The sequence below is a fragment of the Lycium barbarum genome, chromosome 6, assembly GCF_019175385.1.
Source record: "Lycium barbarum isolate Lr01 chromosome 6, ASM1917538v2, whole genome shotgun sequence".
Taxonomy (NCBI): Eukaryota; Viridiplantae; Streptophyta; class Magnoliopsida; order Solanales; family Solanaceae; genus Lycium; species Lycium barbarum.
Genome location: NC_083342.1, coordinates 24,874,911 through 24,890,465, shown reverse-complemented (window position 1 = coordinate 24,890,465; position 15,555 = coordinate 24,874,911). Strand labels below are relative to the sequence as shown.

At 38.5% G+C, this 15,555-nt stretch overlaps 1 protein-coding gene across 1 annotated transcript; it reads right to left on the bottom strand.

Annotated features, from left to right (window-relative positions):
• Positions 1-5,146: 5,146 nt before the first annotated feature.
• LOC132599653 (uncharacterized) lies at positions 5,147-6,249 on the bottom strand. Its single transcript, XM_060312949.1, has 2 exons — positions 6,045-6,249; positions 5,147-5,864 (listed from the first exon to the last, which is right to left on the bottom strand). The coding sequence occupies exon 2, from the start codon at positions 5,766-5,768 to the stop codon at positions 5,424-5,426; it is 345 nt and encodes a 114-aa protein (XP_060168932.1). The 5' UTR covers positions 5,769-5,864; positions 6,045-6,249; the 3' UTR covers positions 5,147-5,423.
• Between the last annotated feature and the right edge of the window lie 9,306 nt (positions 6,250-15,555).

The window sequence follows — 15,555 nt, the reverse complement described above, 5'->3', positions numbered from 1 at the left end:
CTTGCCATGCTGCATTAAGACACATCCGAGACCAATTCCTGAAGCATCACAATAAACCACGAACCCTTCGGTTCCTTCTGGTAGCGTCAAAATTGGAGTAGAAGTCAATCTTTTCTTCAACTCTGTTCACATGCATCTGACCATTGAAATTTGACTTTCTTCTGAGTCAACTTAGTCAACGGAGCTGAGATAGAGGAAAACCCCTCTACAAAACGTTTGTCATAGCCTGCCAGATCCAAGAAACTTCTGATATCTGATGTTGAAGTGGGTCAGGGCCAATTCTTCACAGTGTCTATTTTCGCGAAATTGACTTTCACACCTTCATCTGAAATCTCATGGCCTAAGAATGCCACTGACTTAAACCAAAACTCACACTTTGAGAATTTTGCAAAAAGTCCGCGATCCTTAAGAGTTTACAACACTATTTTGAGATGTTCTGCATGATCAGCCTCACTACGGGAATATACCAAAATATCATCAATGAAAACAATGACGAATAGACCAAGATAGGGCTTGAAAACTCATTTCATAAGGTCCATGAAAGTAGCTGGCCTATTTGCCAATCCAAAGGACATGACAAGAAATTTGAAGTGACCATAACGGGTTCTAAAAGCGGTTGTAGGAATATCAACTTCCTTAACCTTTAACTGATGGTAACCTGATCTGAGGTCAGTCTTGGAATAACACTGGGCACCCCAAAGTTGATTGAATAAGTCATTGATTCTGGGGAGAGGATACTTGTTCTTAATGGTGACCTTATTCAACTAACAGTAATCTATGCACATAAGTAAGGATCCATATTTCTTTCGAAAAAACAAGACCGGTGTACCCAAGGGTAAGACACTTGCTCTAATAAATCCCTTGTCAAGAAGATCTTTCAACTGAACTTTTAATTCTTTCAACTCTGCTGAAGCCATTCTCTATGGTAGAATAGCTATCAGCTTAGACCTGGGAAGTAGATCAATTCCAAAGTCAACTCCCTATCGGGAGGGACCCCGGGTAGATCCTCTGGAAAGACTTCTGGATACTCATTGACAATAAGTACTGACCGGAGAGCTGGATTCTGGGCATCTGCATCCCCGACTCGAAATAGGTGATAAATTCATCCCTTAGTAATCATCTTTCTGGTTCTAAGATACGGAATAAACCTACCCGTGGGTACTGCTGAATTACCCTTCCATTCTATAAGTCTGTCAGGAAAATTGAGACTTACTATTTTGGTTCTACAACCTACTGACGGGTTACATGATTCTAGTCAATTCATGCCCATTATTACGTCAAAGTCTACCATCTCTAATTCTACTAAGTCTGCTATTGTTCTGCGCTGATAGACCATAACTGGACAACCCCTATAAATACATCTAGCTATAAATTACTCCCTAACCGGAGTGGAGACCTCAAAGGGTTCATGTAACTTTTCTGGTTCCATCCCGAATTTCTTAGAATTAAAAGGGGTTACATATGATAGGGTAGATCCGGGATCCATGAAAGCATAAATATCATGAGTGAAGACGGTTAGCATACTTGTGACTACATCTCCACGACCCTCTATATCTTGACAACCTGCCAGGGCATACAAACGGTTCTGACCACCGCCTGTATTGTCAGACTTTGCTGCTCCACACCCTTGCTGGCTTGATTGTTACGAGGAGCTGTCGAATTTGTGGACCGAGCCACATTGCCTCTGGTACCTTGCCTAGCTGACGGACTATCTCTCTAAACATGGACCTTCTAACACAACCATAGCATACAGCCATACCCATACGACACTTACCTAGTCGTCTCTTACCACACTTGCTGCAAACCAGATTAGTATAGGCCTGCTAACCCACACTAGCTTGCGAGTAGGAACTTGCTGGTCTGAAATTCTGTTTCTTCTGATCATTCCTGAACTATGGGGCTGGGGCACTGGCTGCAGATGGAGCGAGCCCCGCTGACCTGTTTTTAAAGAACTGTCTACCTCCACCTCGATTAAAGTTACCTAAAGACTTGGCCCTCTTGCTGAATTCCCTATCCTTCTGCTTCTGCAGTGCTTCTTCTTCCTTCAGTTTCTCCTTATTACCTTGCACAAATGCCAATAACTTGAAGATAGTCATCTTGTCATTTTGAGCAGCCGTATTAGCATCCCTATGTAATTCGGGTTTAAGCTCGAGCACAAATCTTCTAACCATGGCTCTCATATCGGGAACCATGTGGGGAGCATGTTTGGACAACAACACAAATTTGGGATAATATTCCTGAACAGTCATGTTATTCTGCCTTAACCTCTCGAACTCCATATCTTTTGCTTCCTTGACCTCAATTTGCATGAAGTGGTTAATGAAGGCATCAACAAATTCATCCCAAGTAGCGGGAAGTGCATTCTCTCCTTGGGACTGTTCCCAAGTCTCATACCCAATATGTTCCACATCCTGTAACTGAAAGGCTTTAAACACTGCTGCCTTTAATTCTGTGGCATGCATAATATGGAACACCTTCTGCAGCCCATCAATGTAATTTTGTGGATCCTCCTTCTTAGACCCCATGAACACTGGAGGCTTCATGCGAAGAAACTCTTGGGCTTTAGAACTGGTTGACCCACAAATAGCACTTAAGCTAAGAGTAGTCTCCTGTCGCTGTACCTGGTTAGCAACGATCTGAGTGAGCAATCGAATAGCTCCTCTAACATCCGTGTCTGAAGCATTAAGAGGTATAGCTGTAGTGGTTGGGGCTGCTGGGCCTGTAGGGGATGTTTTAGTCTGAACGGTTTCTTCTTGAGCTGCATCAGCGGTAGCCCTCTGGCTAGTAGCTGTATTCCTCTTGTTTTACTTTCTTTTTTAGAGCTATTTCTGAAATATGTAATTCGCACGAGTTAGGAGAATTCCTGAAAGTATTGTTTTAACTGCATTATCTAGAGTATGAAAGAAGTGAGACAATCCTGGATGTCTTGGTGGTCAACTATTTATATGTGTGGGTCCCTCACACATATAAAAGTGACCTCACTGGACACGGTTTCAAAGAGTGCCTAAGACACTTGAACCTAGGCTCTGATACCAAGCTTTATCACGCCCAAAAACATGGCCTGGGCGTAACACGATACTCAGTGCCTGACTGTATGTGACCGAGCGAACCACATGGCTTGCTGAATCAACATGGGGCATAAACATGAGCGGAATATAACATGAAACATGATGAGCCTTAACAAAACACAAGAAGTCATAATATATTTAATAAAATACTTGTATAAAAAGTGAATGCGGGAATATCATGAACTAAGCTAAAGATGGCTACAAAACTTTGAGTATTGACATAACTGACTGACTAGTCTATGAAGCCTCTATCATGAATCTGAACTGTAAAACATACTTACTGGGACAAGGCCCCCAGCATACCTTAACTTGCTAAACATGACATGAAAATAAATAAGGATAACACCCCGAATAAAATGAGGCTCACTAACAAGCTAATACGAGCAAATCCTACTGAGCAGATGCGGTGTCCTGTAAATCCGTACTTGCATCATGAAATACAGGCTCCCAGATAATAGAAAAGAGGCCTGAGCACATTAAATGTACCGGTATATAAAGCACTGAATGAAAATAAGCAGGGTACATGAAATAACATGATAAGAGTTGAAACTGAAACTTAAACCTGGTTATGGGCATGAACATGAATGCATATATAAATAACATGAGTAAAATATCTGTGGGATAGCATTAGTATAACCGACATGTAACCACCATGTTAACACATGGTGTCTTATCTCTGCCCGATTAGCTAAGCCATCTTATACCTTGCCGGGTTACAACATATGAACATGACATGAATAGATCCATATCCCTCAATAGGGAATATATGAAGGAATCATCCTACCGGGCGAAGCGATCCTTATCCTATGTTGGAATACATAGTTTCAGGTATAAAACCCTCTCGGTAATCTGTGCAACTCCAAAAAACATGAACATCATATAGTTGGCTGAGAAGCCCATGAATTTCGTAGAAACATGGCTTGTAGTATAACATGGATATCTTATTTCATAATCATGGATAAATATTATATAATTTATTTGCATGAAAATGTGTAGACATGTAGGATATTCATGAAAATAAGCATAATATTTAATGACTTGCATGTAGGAACACATGGAGTGCAATATCCGTTGTTGTATTCCTAATCTTCCATGATTATTATGCTTATTTTCATGAATATCCTACATGTCTACACATTTTCATGCAAATAAATTATATATATATATATATATATATATATATATATATATATATATATATATATATATATATATATATATATATATATTTCAAACATGGTAAATCATGGTGCATGGACTTAGGGTTATCATGAACTTGGCTAAAAACCCTAGTTTAGTGAACTCTTGCATAATCATGGAAGAACGTGGCGTGGGGAAGAACAAAAATGTTCCCACATGTAGATAGAACCCTACATATCTGGTAATGCTCCAAAACTTGTATCAATAATCTGAACTTGAAGAAGAATTCCTAAAGCTTTAGTCTTGAACCCTTTAAATGGGTTTTCTTGAAAACCCTAGGTTAGTAATGATGAGCTCTCATTAAAATATGGTCCGTATAACATTATATGGTCCGTATATCATTATACGGTCCGTATCTAAGCATTTCAAAAACTTGGTAGAAACTGGATCTTTCCAACTACTAAACACGGTTTGAAAGGATGGGCCGTATAAAAATATACAGTTCGTATAGATGGTCGTGAAAATGGGAATTTGCTGAATTGAAGAAAATTAAATTCCAACACTTCCCTCTTGATATTCTAAGTTCCAAATCATGAATCATAGCCTAGTTTAAAGGTACGGGGTGTGACAGAAAGAGCACATAATTTAAAAATATGGGATGTGTTTTGCTTTCGGATTTGCAAAATGTGAGAATAACCAGGCCGTTGTCTTCATTATTCATTTGAAGGAGCCGAATGTCATAGTTATAGACTAGGCCTCTATGTAGTATTTCTTTGTGATGGTATTTCTAATTATGACTATGGTATTTCTTGTTTTTTGAGTTCAATTTCTTGTCCAGTTCTGTCCAGTTTTGAACCTTAAGTGTGCACATGAAATGTGCACATGAACATGCCCAATTTATGCAATTCTGTCCAGTTTTGCACCTTACGTAAGCACATGAAATGTGTACAATATACATTAACTTCATTCGAATACCACACAATACACCATGTTTAACAACATACATCGACATCATTACAAAACAACACAATACACCAACTAAAACATCACACATGAACTTCATTACACCACAACAAAATACAACAACTTCAACATCATACATCACCTTCATTACAACAAACACAAGGAACTTATATGGCTATTACAGCAAACACAAGGAACTTCATTACAACAACACCATTTTCTTCATCATCCCAACAACCTACATAACTACATTCACTTCATCATCCCAACAAGAAACACAAGGAACAAAACACATGAAATAAAAATGATAGTTTTCAACTTCTTGATTTTCTTCTCCAAAGTCACAACTCTTCCAGCCTCTTGAGCTCCGGCCTCTTGAGCTGATATAAACTCCATTTCTTTAACTTTCTCCTCCAAAATACTAAGTTTGGCAGCCTCTTGGAGATTGACAAAATCATTTTCTTCAAGTTTCTTCTTCAAATTGTCCCTTTCAATACTAACATCCTCGATCTCATTAATTAGACTCCTCATATTAAACCTTTCATCGATATCCATTTCATTGACTATCCTTTTCAATTTGTTTCTTTCCGCCTTCATATTATCTAATTTACTCTTTAGATCTAATATAATTGTTACTGCCCTTGGTGGGAGTTGATGTTTGTCTTGACATTCCCAATGTCCACAATTAGTAACCTACAACAAAGTTGAAGAGATTTAATGTATTTTAGTAATCAAATATGAATTTCTAAGAAATGCATACTAATTTACAAATAAAATTCATCAAAATGTACAATCATATAAATAATAAAAAAACTACTTAGTTCAACCTTGTAGTATATAAACATGTAAAACAAAAATGAATTTAGAACTTACTTTGGGTCTTGGACATTTGTAGAACCTTCTCCCAGCATTTGGATTGGCCCAAGCGGTCAAATTTAGAGCGCTAACTCCACAATGACATTTTATAGCATTTCGATTTTCAGTGGAATTGATGGAACCTTCAGATATTGCTTGAGAATCAAAGGTTAAGAAAGGTGGAAGTGAGAAATTAGGGTTCTGATTTGGGGGGTGGAAGTGAAAAATTAGGGTAAATGGGTTTTAGGAGTATTTATATGATGGGTAAATAATGAATGGGTCTGATAGGTGTGGTTGGGTCAGGTTAGGGAAGGGGATTGGGCGATTAATTGACGTGGCATTGCCACATGGAATTTTTTTTACATGTGGCTTGCCACATCAGATTAAATGGCAAGTCGTTGAGCGGAGGGGTATTGGTGGTCTCACTTAGTAACGGCGAGGGCCCTTTTGACACGAAAAACTAACAGAGGGTATAGGTGACCTATTTTGAATAGTTCAGGGGTATTTTTGGCCCTTTCTGTGGTTTAAATATGAAACTGATAGATACGTGATAGTTTACGAGGTTTTTGATCCATTATCTCTAAAACTTATGAAATTTATTTATAAATATTGGAAATTGATGTTTATCAATTTAGCTCAAAGTTATGAGCTACTATCCCTTGCCTTGAATTATGTTCCGCCTCATTGATTTTACCATGATTATTGTGGTGAGTGGTTGAAATTTTACTGTATTTAATGAAGTGAATCCATTGCTTTCAAAATTTTAATTTTTTCCCCTCTTTCAATTTTGGTGTTAAAACAAGGACGGATGTAGTACTTGAGTATCACTTACCGTGTCATTACATCATTACTCTCAACTCTAATCATACATATATAGAGGCTTCTCCCTATTGAAAACTGGCTAATCAAAAGGGGGCCCTTTTTTCATTTACTTTTTTGAAAGTTTCACTTTCGTGCCTTATTATACAATGGAAGTACAATGTATATGGATAAAATTAAGCATTTGTTAAAACTTTAACATCACATCGGTGCCTAGGCCTAATCAATCAGCTTGGACACTAGATTATCATGCCCATCTATTTCATCTCGCCCTAAATTGGAATGACTCTTTACGCAACGTCATGACCCAAGTCTTCACATATATATAAAATAGTGTATTTTTAAGATTGTACTCACTTTTTCAAAATATTAATCCTGCAAGTATAGAGATACAGTACACATGTACATCGACTAATTTAAGATAATTAAATCTTCGCAAATCCAGATGCAAGCAGAATAAGAAGATATAAAAATATGCAAAGGCTTTCTTATTTTACTTTACACAAAAATGGATATATTTATTTCATCGGAGTCCTAGATTAATAGACAAATAGTAAATACACAAGAACTAAAATTGTAAGCAAACAAGGAGACGAGTCCTAAGTTGGAGAGGAGTGCGATGCCTCGGTACCTGTAACGACCCATTTAGTCATTATCGTATGTTAGCAAAATTGACATCCTGGATTTGTTCGGTTCGTTAGTTATCCCTGGTGAACATCTAGCCTAACTGGACTTGTCATGCGAATAGTAATTAAAATATTAAATTTCGGCCCTTGGACCTAGTTAGACCGCCCCAGCGGTAGGCTGACCGCCATAGCGGTCACAACCCAACGACCCATGCCCCGCTGAAGTGAAGGCGGGAAAGATTTCATCAGACTGCCGCCATGGTCTCTATGCTGCTGAAGAGGTACCGCTAAAGCGGTAGCCCGACTGCTGAAGCTTTAGACTACTAATAGTTGACTTATTTAAAGCCCTATTTATGGACTTGACCTACTATTTCATTTCCCCAAGTTACAGCCACCACTTGAGGATATTTCAGCTTCTTGAGACTTGAATGTTGGGAAGGTACGCTCCTTAAATCCCTCATTTCATCTTCCTTTAATTCCCTCCTTCTTCTTACACTATTTATGATTATGGAAAAACATTAAATGAGGATTCTTTCTCAAAATTCTGAAGAGATTATTGGGTAAAAGTGATATTGTTGATCCAGAGTAATTAGTAACTCAAGGATGGCTTAATTATTGCAAGATCTAGATTAATAACTAGTTCTAAAACTAAATCCTTTCTATTTCTCAAATGGGTTAAGTTGTTAGGTGTTAATAATGATGAATGTTAATTAGTGAGGTAAGTTTGACTTAGGTAAACCTTGATTTCTATAAAAATAGGTGAAATAGCATTAAATCGAGAATCTAGAATGATTATTTGAGACATGATGCTATTAGCCCTATGACCCCAAATTCCTAAATTATTGCTTACTTGAATTTATCCATCGTTCCTAAACCTCTAGGATCTACCCTTTCCCTACAAAGATGGAAGATGGAGTCTAAGTGCATGTTTACTCACCTGTTCAACCTTGATGTAGGTTACGACTTCCCTCTCTTGGTAGGCTCCGGTTAGACTTTCATACACGCGTATTAGATGAAACGGAGAATGCATGTATAGGATATCGGAGATTGGGATGGATACTTTAGATTGATAACACATAAGAAATAGCGGTTATTATGTATTACTAATATAGTTGTAGATTTATGATTACCTTATGGTGAGACTTTGATTAGCGAGGCGTACGTTTAGATAATATTGTCGGAGAATGCATGAAAACCAGTAGGATATGAAGTTGGGATGGATATTGCCATAGGTTGGGCTTGTGTATGATTTGGGCTAGCCACCTGTTGCCTTGTTGACGTATTTTGTTCTATTTACTTATTGGCTCATTGCTACGTTGAGACATCGGATATTGATTATTAGTGATATATCATGGCTATGATATTGCGGTCCTTGATTGATATTGAGATGAGAATTGTGATTCCACTGTGGCTTATTGTGTAGCATTATTAATGATATTACTTGTGAGCCATGTGTTGTAATCTTTGGGATTGAATTGGTGCTTGATATTACATTGCATTCATACTCATTTTCATGATACATTGATATTTCAATGTTATGGTACTAATGATGATAAGTGAGAGAGTGTAGCCTCCAAGATCTTTGCTAGAGAGCATAAAAGAGAGATGAGAGTCCGTGATCCGAGGTCATTTATCGGAGCGAAATAAGTGTACGTTGCCTGAGGTCTCTTTCCTGGATTAAATAAGTGTTCAATGCCCGAGGTCTTTTGCCGGGATCGAGAGAGGGCTCGTTGCTGAGGTTGTTTCCGGGACGAGTGGTACATGGACTTTGCAGGTCCCTCATGGGTTGTGTTGTCGAGATGTGATGTTCCATCGGTCGGAGTACATGTCTATGATGCATATGCATTGCATTTATCTCTCATACATTATTGCATTACATTGTACCTCTTGGTTTCTATGATATCATTGTGATATGATCGTGATACACTGGTTCAGATTGGCTATACTGAGACTTGGCACAATTGAGATTAGTTGCTATAACTTGTTATAGCCTATATTTTGTACGTTCGGATATTTCAAGGAAGTCGTGGTAAGTGAAGGGCAAGACCATTGTCCAAAATTATTTTAATGTACAAGTTGGTTATGAATATTATTAGTATGAAAATATTGAGGAAGGCTAAGGGAAAAATGGGAATTTCACCAAGTATTCAAGAAATTTCTTAAATGAACCATGGTGGCCGTCCAACTTAAGGTGGGCCAAGAATTATGTGTATATATATAAGATATATTCGTCATATTCCTCCACAAAAATTCTAGAACCTTGGAGAGAAAGAATAGGGCCATGTGCCCATATTCTTACTTGAGGGACTAAAATATAAATATGGATAAATGGTGGAAAAAAAAGGATAAATAAGACATATTGATCTTCATCTTTTAGAAAGATGAAGAAACTTGGAGAAGGAGAAGAAAGACACAAGGCCATTCGGCCATAAGGGAGAAGAATTGAGCCCTCAATTTTTATCACAAAAAAAATAATTTCTTCTAGCTTTTCTACCAATTGGAAGGTCCTCTACAACATGGAGTAGTTGTTGGAGCAAGAAAACCCTTTATTCTTGCAAGTTCATAATCCAAGCCAATTAAGAAGACAAGTGGAAAAAGGTAAGATTTAATCTTCTTTTATATATTATGGATGGTTGTGTATGTTGTAGTGTGTGGAAATGGATGAAATTCATGAAAATATGGAAGTTGTGTTGTGGCCGTGTATGTGTTGGGGTTGGCCGTGTACATGCTATGTTGTAGGAATGATGAACTAAATTTTATTTAGTATTTGATTGTTGTAGTTGTGAATTACATGATGTGAAATAAGGATTTAATGGTTTGAAGTGAAGTTGTAATTGTTTGTGGATTATGGAAGAAGCTAATGTGATATTAGTATGGTTTCTTATGATTATAAGAATGAATGATATTGCTAAAGTATAGATTGTTGATGTAGTTTATGAATTTGGAAGAAAGAATGAAATGTGTCGTTATTATTCTTATTGAATTTGGAAGGTTTCGAGTGAAGTATTATGTTGATTAGGTTGTTGGAATGTTATGTGAATTGTTTGAAGTATTCTTGAATCATATTAGGAAGATTTCAGATTAATACTTGAATGTGGGATCATTGGTATTGTCTTGATTTCATGTGATTAAATTGAGTATAATGGAATGCCGTCAGATTGTGTAGAAAGAATTGTTAATGCTAGAATGCGTCTTGAATTGATTGTTGATATTGTTTGCACGATTGTTGGTATTGTAGTTGATAGCTTGGCCGAGTTGCATTCTAGGGTTTGTTGTTGTTAAATTGGCTGAGTTAGATTCTCGGGGATGGTGTATTTACAGGGGAAATGCTGCCGAAATTTCGGTAGAATATGAATGAATTCATTTGAAAGGATAAGACAAGTATATGTCGATGAATCTAATGATTATGTCAATTCTCTTGAATGTAGACTAGCAAGTTTGGACGAACAAGCGTAGCTAATAGGACGTGGAATAGGTATGTAAGGCTTACCCTTTCTTTCTTTTGGCATGTCCTAGAGCTCAGTAAGGTATGACATGACACGCACTTTGGGGTAACTCTACTCTTTGATTCCGAGCTTGGTTATGATGCTTATTCTCTTTGACCATGAGCATGTTTCATATGGTTGAGTCTATTGTATGATTAATAAATGAATAAGCTACTTCATATGGTTTGGATATGTATCCATGATTCCGAAGCTCCGTTTGATATGTTTCCGAGTTTGTCTATGATTCTTATTCACTTTTGATGTGAGTACGCTCGATATAGTTGAGCTTATTATATGATTGAATAACGAGACGAGCATAAAGTATTCTGTTTCTAAATGAGTTTTGTAAGTTTTAATGCCCCTAACTTTCGTAAAAGATCTTGGATTTGCTTTGAAACGTTCATAAAAGTTCTGTGGTAAAAATGTTTGTAACTTTCTCATACTAACTCGGATTGACCCGAAACATGTTTATGATCCTTCAAATGTCGGTAAGTGTACGTATCTATCGAGTCTTGATTTATCTGCATATGGTTTCGCACTACTCTGTTCGTGGAAGTCTCAGTATGTCCTTCACTGCGTCCCGGGCCAGGGTATGTTCTCGTGCGCACTTCTCTGCATTGTTCACCGCGTCCCTCTCACTTGCGGGCCGGGGCATGTTGTATATGATATGATGACGGGGTGGTGGCCAGGATGGCATATAATGGCTTTATTCACCGAGTCCCGCAATAGAGCGTCGGGGCACGTTACATGCATACATGATACATGACATGGACATATATGATTCTACTTACTGCGTCCCTCAATAGAGGGTCGGGGCACGTTACATGCATATGTGATATATGATATTGGCATACATGACTCACTCACCGCGTCCCTCAATGGAGGGCCGGGGCACGTTATATGCAAATATGATATATAATGATGACATACATGATTCCATTCACCGCGTCCCTCAATGGAGGGTCGGGGCACGTTATATGCATATATGATACGTGGTGATGACATGCATGAATTTACTCACCGCGTCTCTCACGAGAGGGCCGGGGCACGTTCTATGATATATGATATACGCTGATGGTATACATGACTTCCATTTATGATTTATGATGACATACATGATTTTTCATTTTAAAAGGCAAGTGCTTTGATGTTTTAAAAAGGTCATACGTGATTCTGGTAAATCTCTGTTTCAGTTATAATCCTCTTTTCTGTATTCTATGCCTTACATGCTCAGTACATATTCCGTACTGACCCCCTTTCTTCGGGGGCTGCGTTTCATGTCACGCAGGTACACCTAGATGAGTAAAGGACATTGCTAGAAGATGCTTCAGCTGGATTGGCAACTCCAATTGCTCCTGGAGTGTTTCCGAGTCAGAGTATATGTGCTATGATGTTTTGTTCGAAGTTAGAGACTTTGCAGACAGAGTCGTGGGTATAGAATGTCAGTTCTGTGAGCGGCTCCATCAGCCGATGTGTCATTTATGTTATGATATAAATTCCATATGATCACAGATTTTGTTTGATTTGAGAACGATAGAAGAAAGATTTTGAAAGCTTACTTTGTATTTTACTTTTATTTGATTTCAGAGTCCGAAGAGATTATGTATGTAATGAGAGTCCGTGGGTTCGCTCTACTCCGGATATGGGGTCGGGTGCCCATCACACCCTAGGGAAATTAGGGTGTGACAAAGTGGTATCAGAGCAGGTTGTCCTAGGGGTTTTCTGCAAAGTTATGTTCAGTAGAGTCCTGTTTATGGTGTGAAGTGCGCCACATTTATAAACATGAGGCTACGGGGCATCTAGGGATTGTTGACCTTCTTTATGTCTTAAGATCGTGCGATAGAGCCAAGTCATAGGAAAATGAAATTCCTTATGTAAGCCTTACATACGACGGAAGGAGGTAAGTTTTGATACATTTGTTCTGTTACCTGAAACTGGAAGTTCTGGATGACTGAGATGTGTCGTATACATATGTATGCCCTGTGAGGCCTTGTCGATATTTGCAGCGTACAAATTTGAAATAGTAAGAATCGTAAAAGAGATTCTGCCGAAATTGTTAATCAGGTTATTTAGTTAGGTACGCCTAACGAGAAGAAGCGTGGAGAGGAAATATCGTACATAGACGATAAGCGAAATGCGACGTTTCAGAAAGGTTACGAATTCGGCACGATCTGATGAATGATTGTGAGAAAGACGATTAGCAGTCTGAAGGGTTAAAATGGATAACATTCGAGGCTTAACAAGAGCAAGATCTGTTGAAAGATTCAGAAAGTCGATAATCGGTTTTGTTGTAGATTATAATGTAAGGGTGGTGAGTGGAAGTCCAAACTCGCTAATAATCAAGTATGCATAAGTAACGGCGACGAAGGTATGTTCGCTGCCATCGGGAATCTGGAAGTCCAGGACAGGAAATAGTCATACACATAAGTGAAAAGTGAGCACTGGGAATTGAAAAGGGTAAAATAGTAATTGTAAAGGAGAAAGACGTGTTACGCGGGTGTCTCGGAATCTGTAAGACATCAATTTGCTCTAGATTACGTAATGAAGGTCATGCGGTGAAGTGGACGCGATTATATCAGCATTAAAGCACCGGATTCCACCAAAGTTTCGGGGTTAAGCATGCTGGGGTGAGAGAAATCCTAGGATGGGTGACCCCCTAGGAAGTATGCAAGAAATCCTAAAGATTTGGACATAAGAGACAAATGAGAAGCTAGAGTGGCCTAAGGGAAACTAGAGTATACGGGATGGTTGGAGATCATAAGAGGCCCCATAGGACGAGACAGGCTAGACTGGAGAAGAGACAGAAAGTGCGTCACAGCTCTGGAATTTGGATAGGCTTGAATAGCGTTTGGAAGTATTTTGTGGGCTAGTTGATAGTAATTATATATTTGTGAATGCGTATGATATCTTATATGTGATCGTATCGGTGGGCATGTGTGTCCTAGCGAGCGGTGCTGCGGTATGGAAGACAACAATTGAGTAAGGGTACCGAAGCTTAAGTGACAACAAAAATGAATGGTGCAAGTGTTATGAGATAAGCTGATGTTATCTTCACTACAGGTTAAAGATTGAAAAATTCTAATACAACGATATTTGAAAAAGAAAGAAAGTGAGTAAATGGAAGGAAAAGAGACCAAAATGTCAGGAAAAGGTGAAAGGTAAGATATCCCGGTAAGGGAAGCCCAAGAGAAATTACCGGTAAAGCATGAGACTACTTGGATAGAAACTCAAAGATAGGCGCGTGGAAAGAATAAAGTGTGGTAATATAGAACAGAAGAGGAATGTGTGAGGTTCGAGAGCCAACTTCAATAAGTGAAGCTAAAGGAATAGTGACTATAATAAGGGATGTCAAGCAAGAAAAGAATGATTAGGCCTTGCGACGATGCCAAGAGATTTAGGTCCTTGAAAGGTATATAAAGGAATAAAATGTGCAGCTATATCAATGTGGCTGCCTCGGACATGGAAATTCTTTCCTAAAAGGATGATTTGAGAATAAGACAGATTTGCACGTTTAAGGAAAAATTTCACGAACTTCAAGGCCGATGCCATAAATGGAAAAAGGAAAAGAAAGGTGCTCGAGTAGGAAGAAGCCCAAGAAGGGTTAAAAATGAAAATAGAAAAGGTATACTAGTGGGCTGGTCGAAGGAAGAGGAGAACCTTTGGAAATAAAACAATTGGAAATCTTTAACCATAGGAGTAAGAAGGATACCTTAACGAGTTAGTAATAGGGACCTGATTACGTACCACGGAAGGAATAAAGGATTTGGAAATTAAAGGTGTGGGGCGAGAATTCATGTGAGGTCTGAAAGTTTTGATCTTAGAAGAAATGGAAATGAAATGCAAGAAACGTGCGTGGGAAATCGCTCAGTCATAGCATCATGAGTATAGTTAAAGGCTCAATGAGCAAGGATAGAGAGAGTGTAAACTGTAAGGAATTTGTGCTAAGAGAAAAAGTAGCGGAACGCTCGAAAAATATGGACGCGTAGTTGCAACACAAGTGCATGGTTAAGAAAAATTACGAGTGAGTGAGCTAAATGAGTGGAAGGGACTAACAATGGGATGGAAAGATATGGAAATATTGATAAGAATGATGATATAGGTGCAAATGAAAGAAAAAAAACTTATGGTAAGAAGTTTCGATATGTTATGCACAGAGTTGGAAAGAGATTTCACAAAAGGACTATCGGCATATGAGGAGCCCCTAAAAAGGGGGGAGAGCATATTACATTACACTTAAAAGGGAATCGCAGCACTGTAGATAAAATAAGAGTAAGCAACAACCTGTGGCCATATTGGATCGTCAAGTGAACATTGCGTGCCAAATACATGGCTTCTGTTAAGGTGTGGTGACAAAACAATAACAGAAGAGATGACCTAGGAAGGACAAGGATAATGAGTTAGTGCAGTGGATTAGAAAACCCATGACACGGAATGAAGACTCATGTAAAGACCGAGGAGTTCGATTATAAAGAAGATAGGGTGAAAGATAAGGAATAGCCATGAAGAAAAGGACAACTATAAAAAGGGACCCCCCCCCCCCCCCCGAAGTAATATGATACCCCATGAGGTTAGTTGAACATTCGAGGACGAATGTTCTAA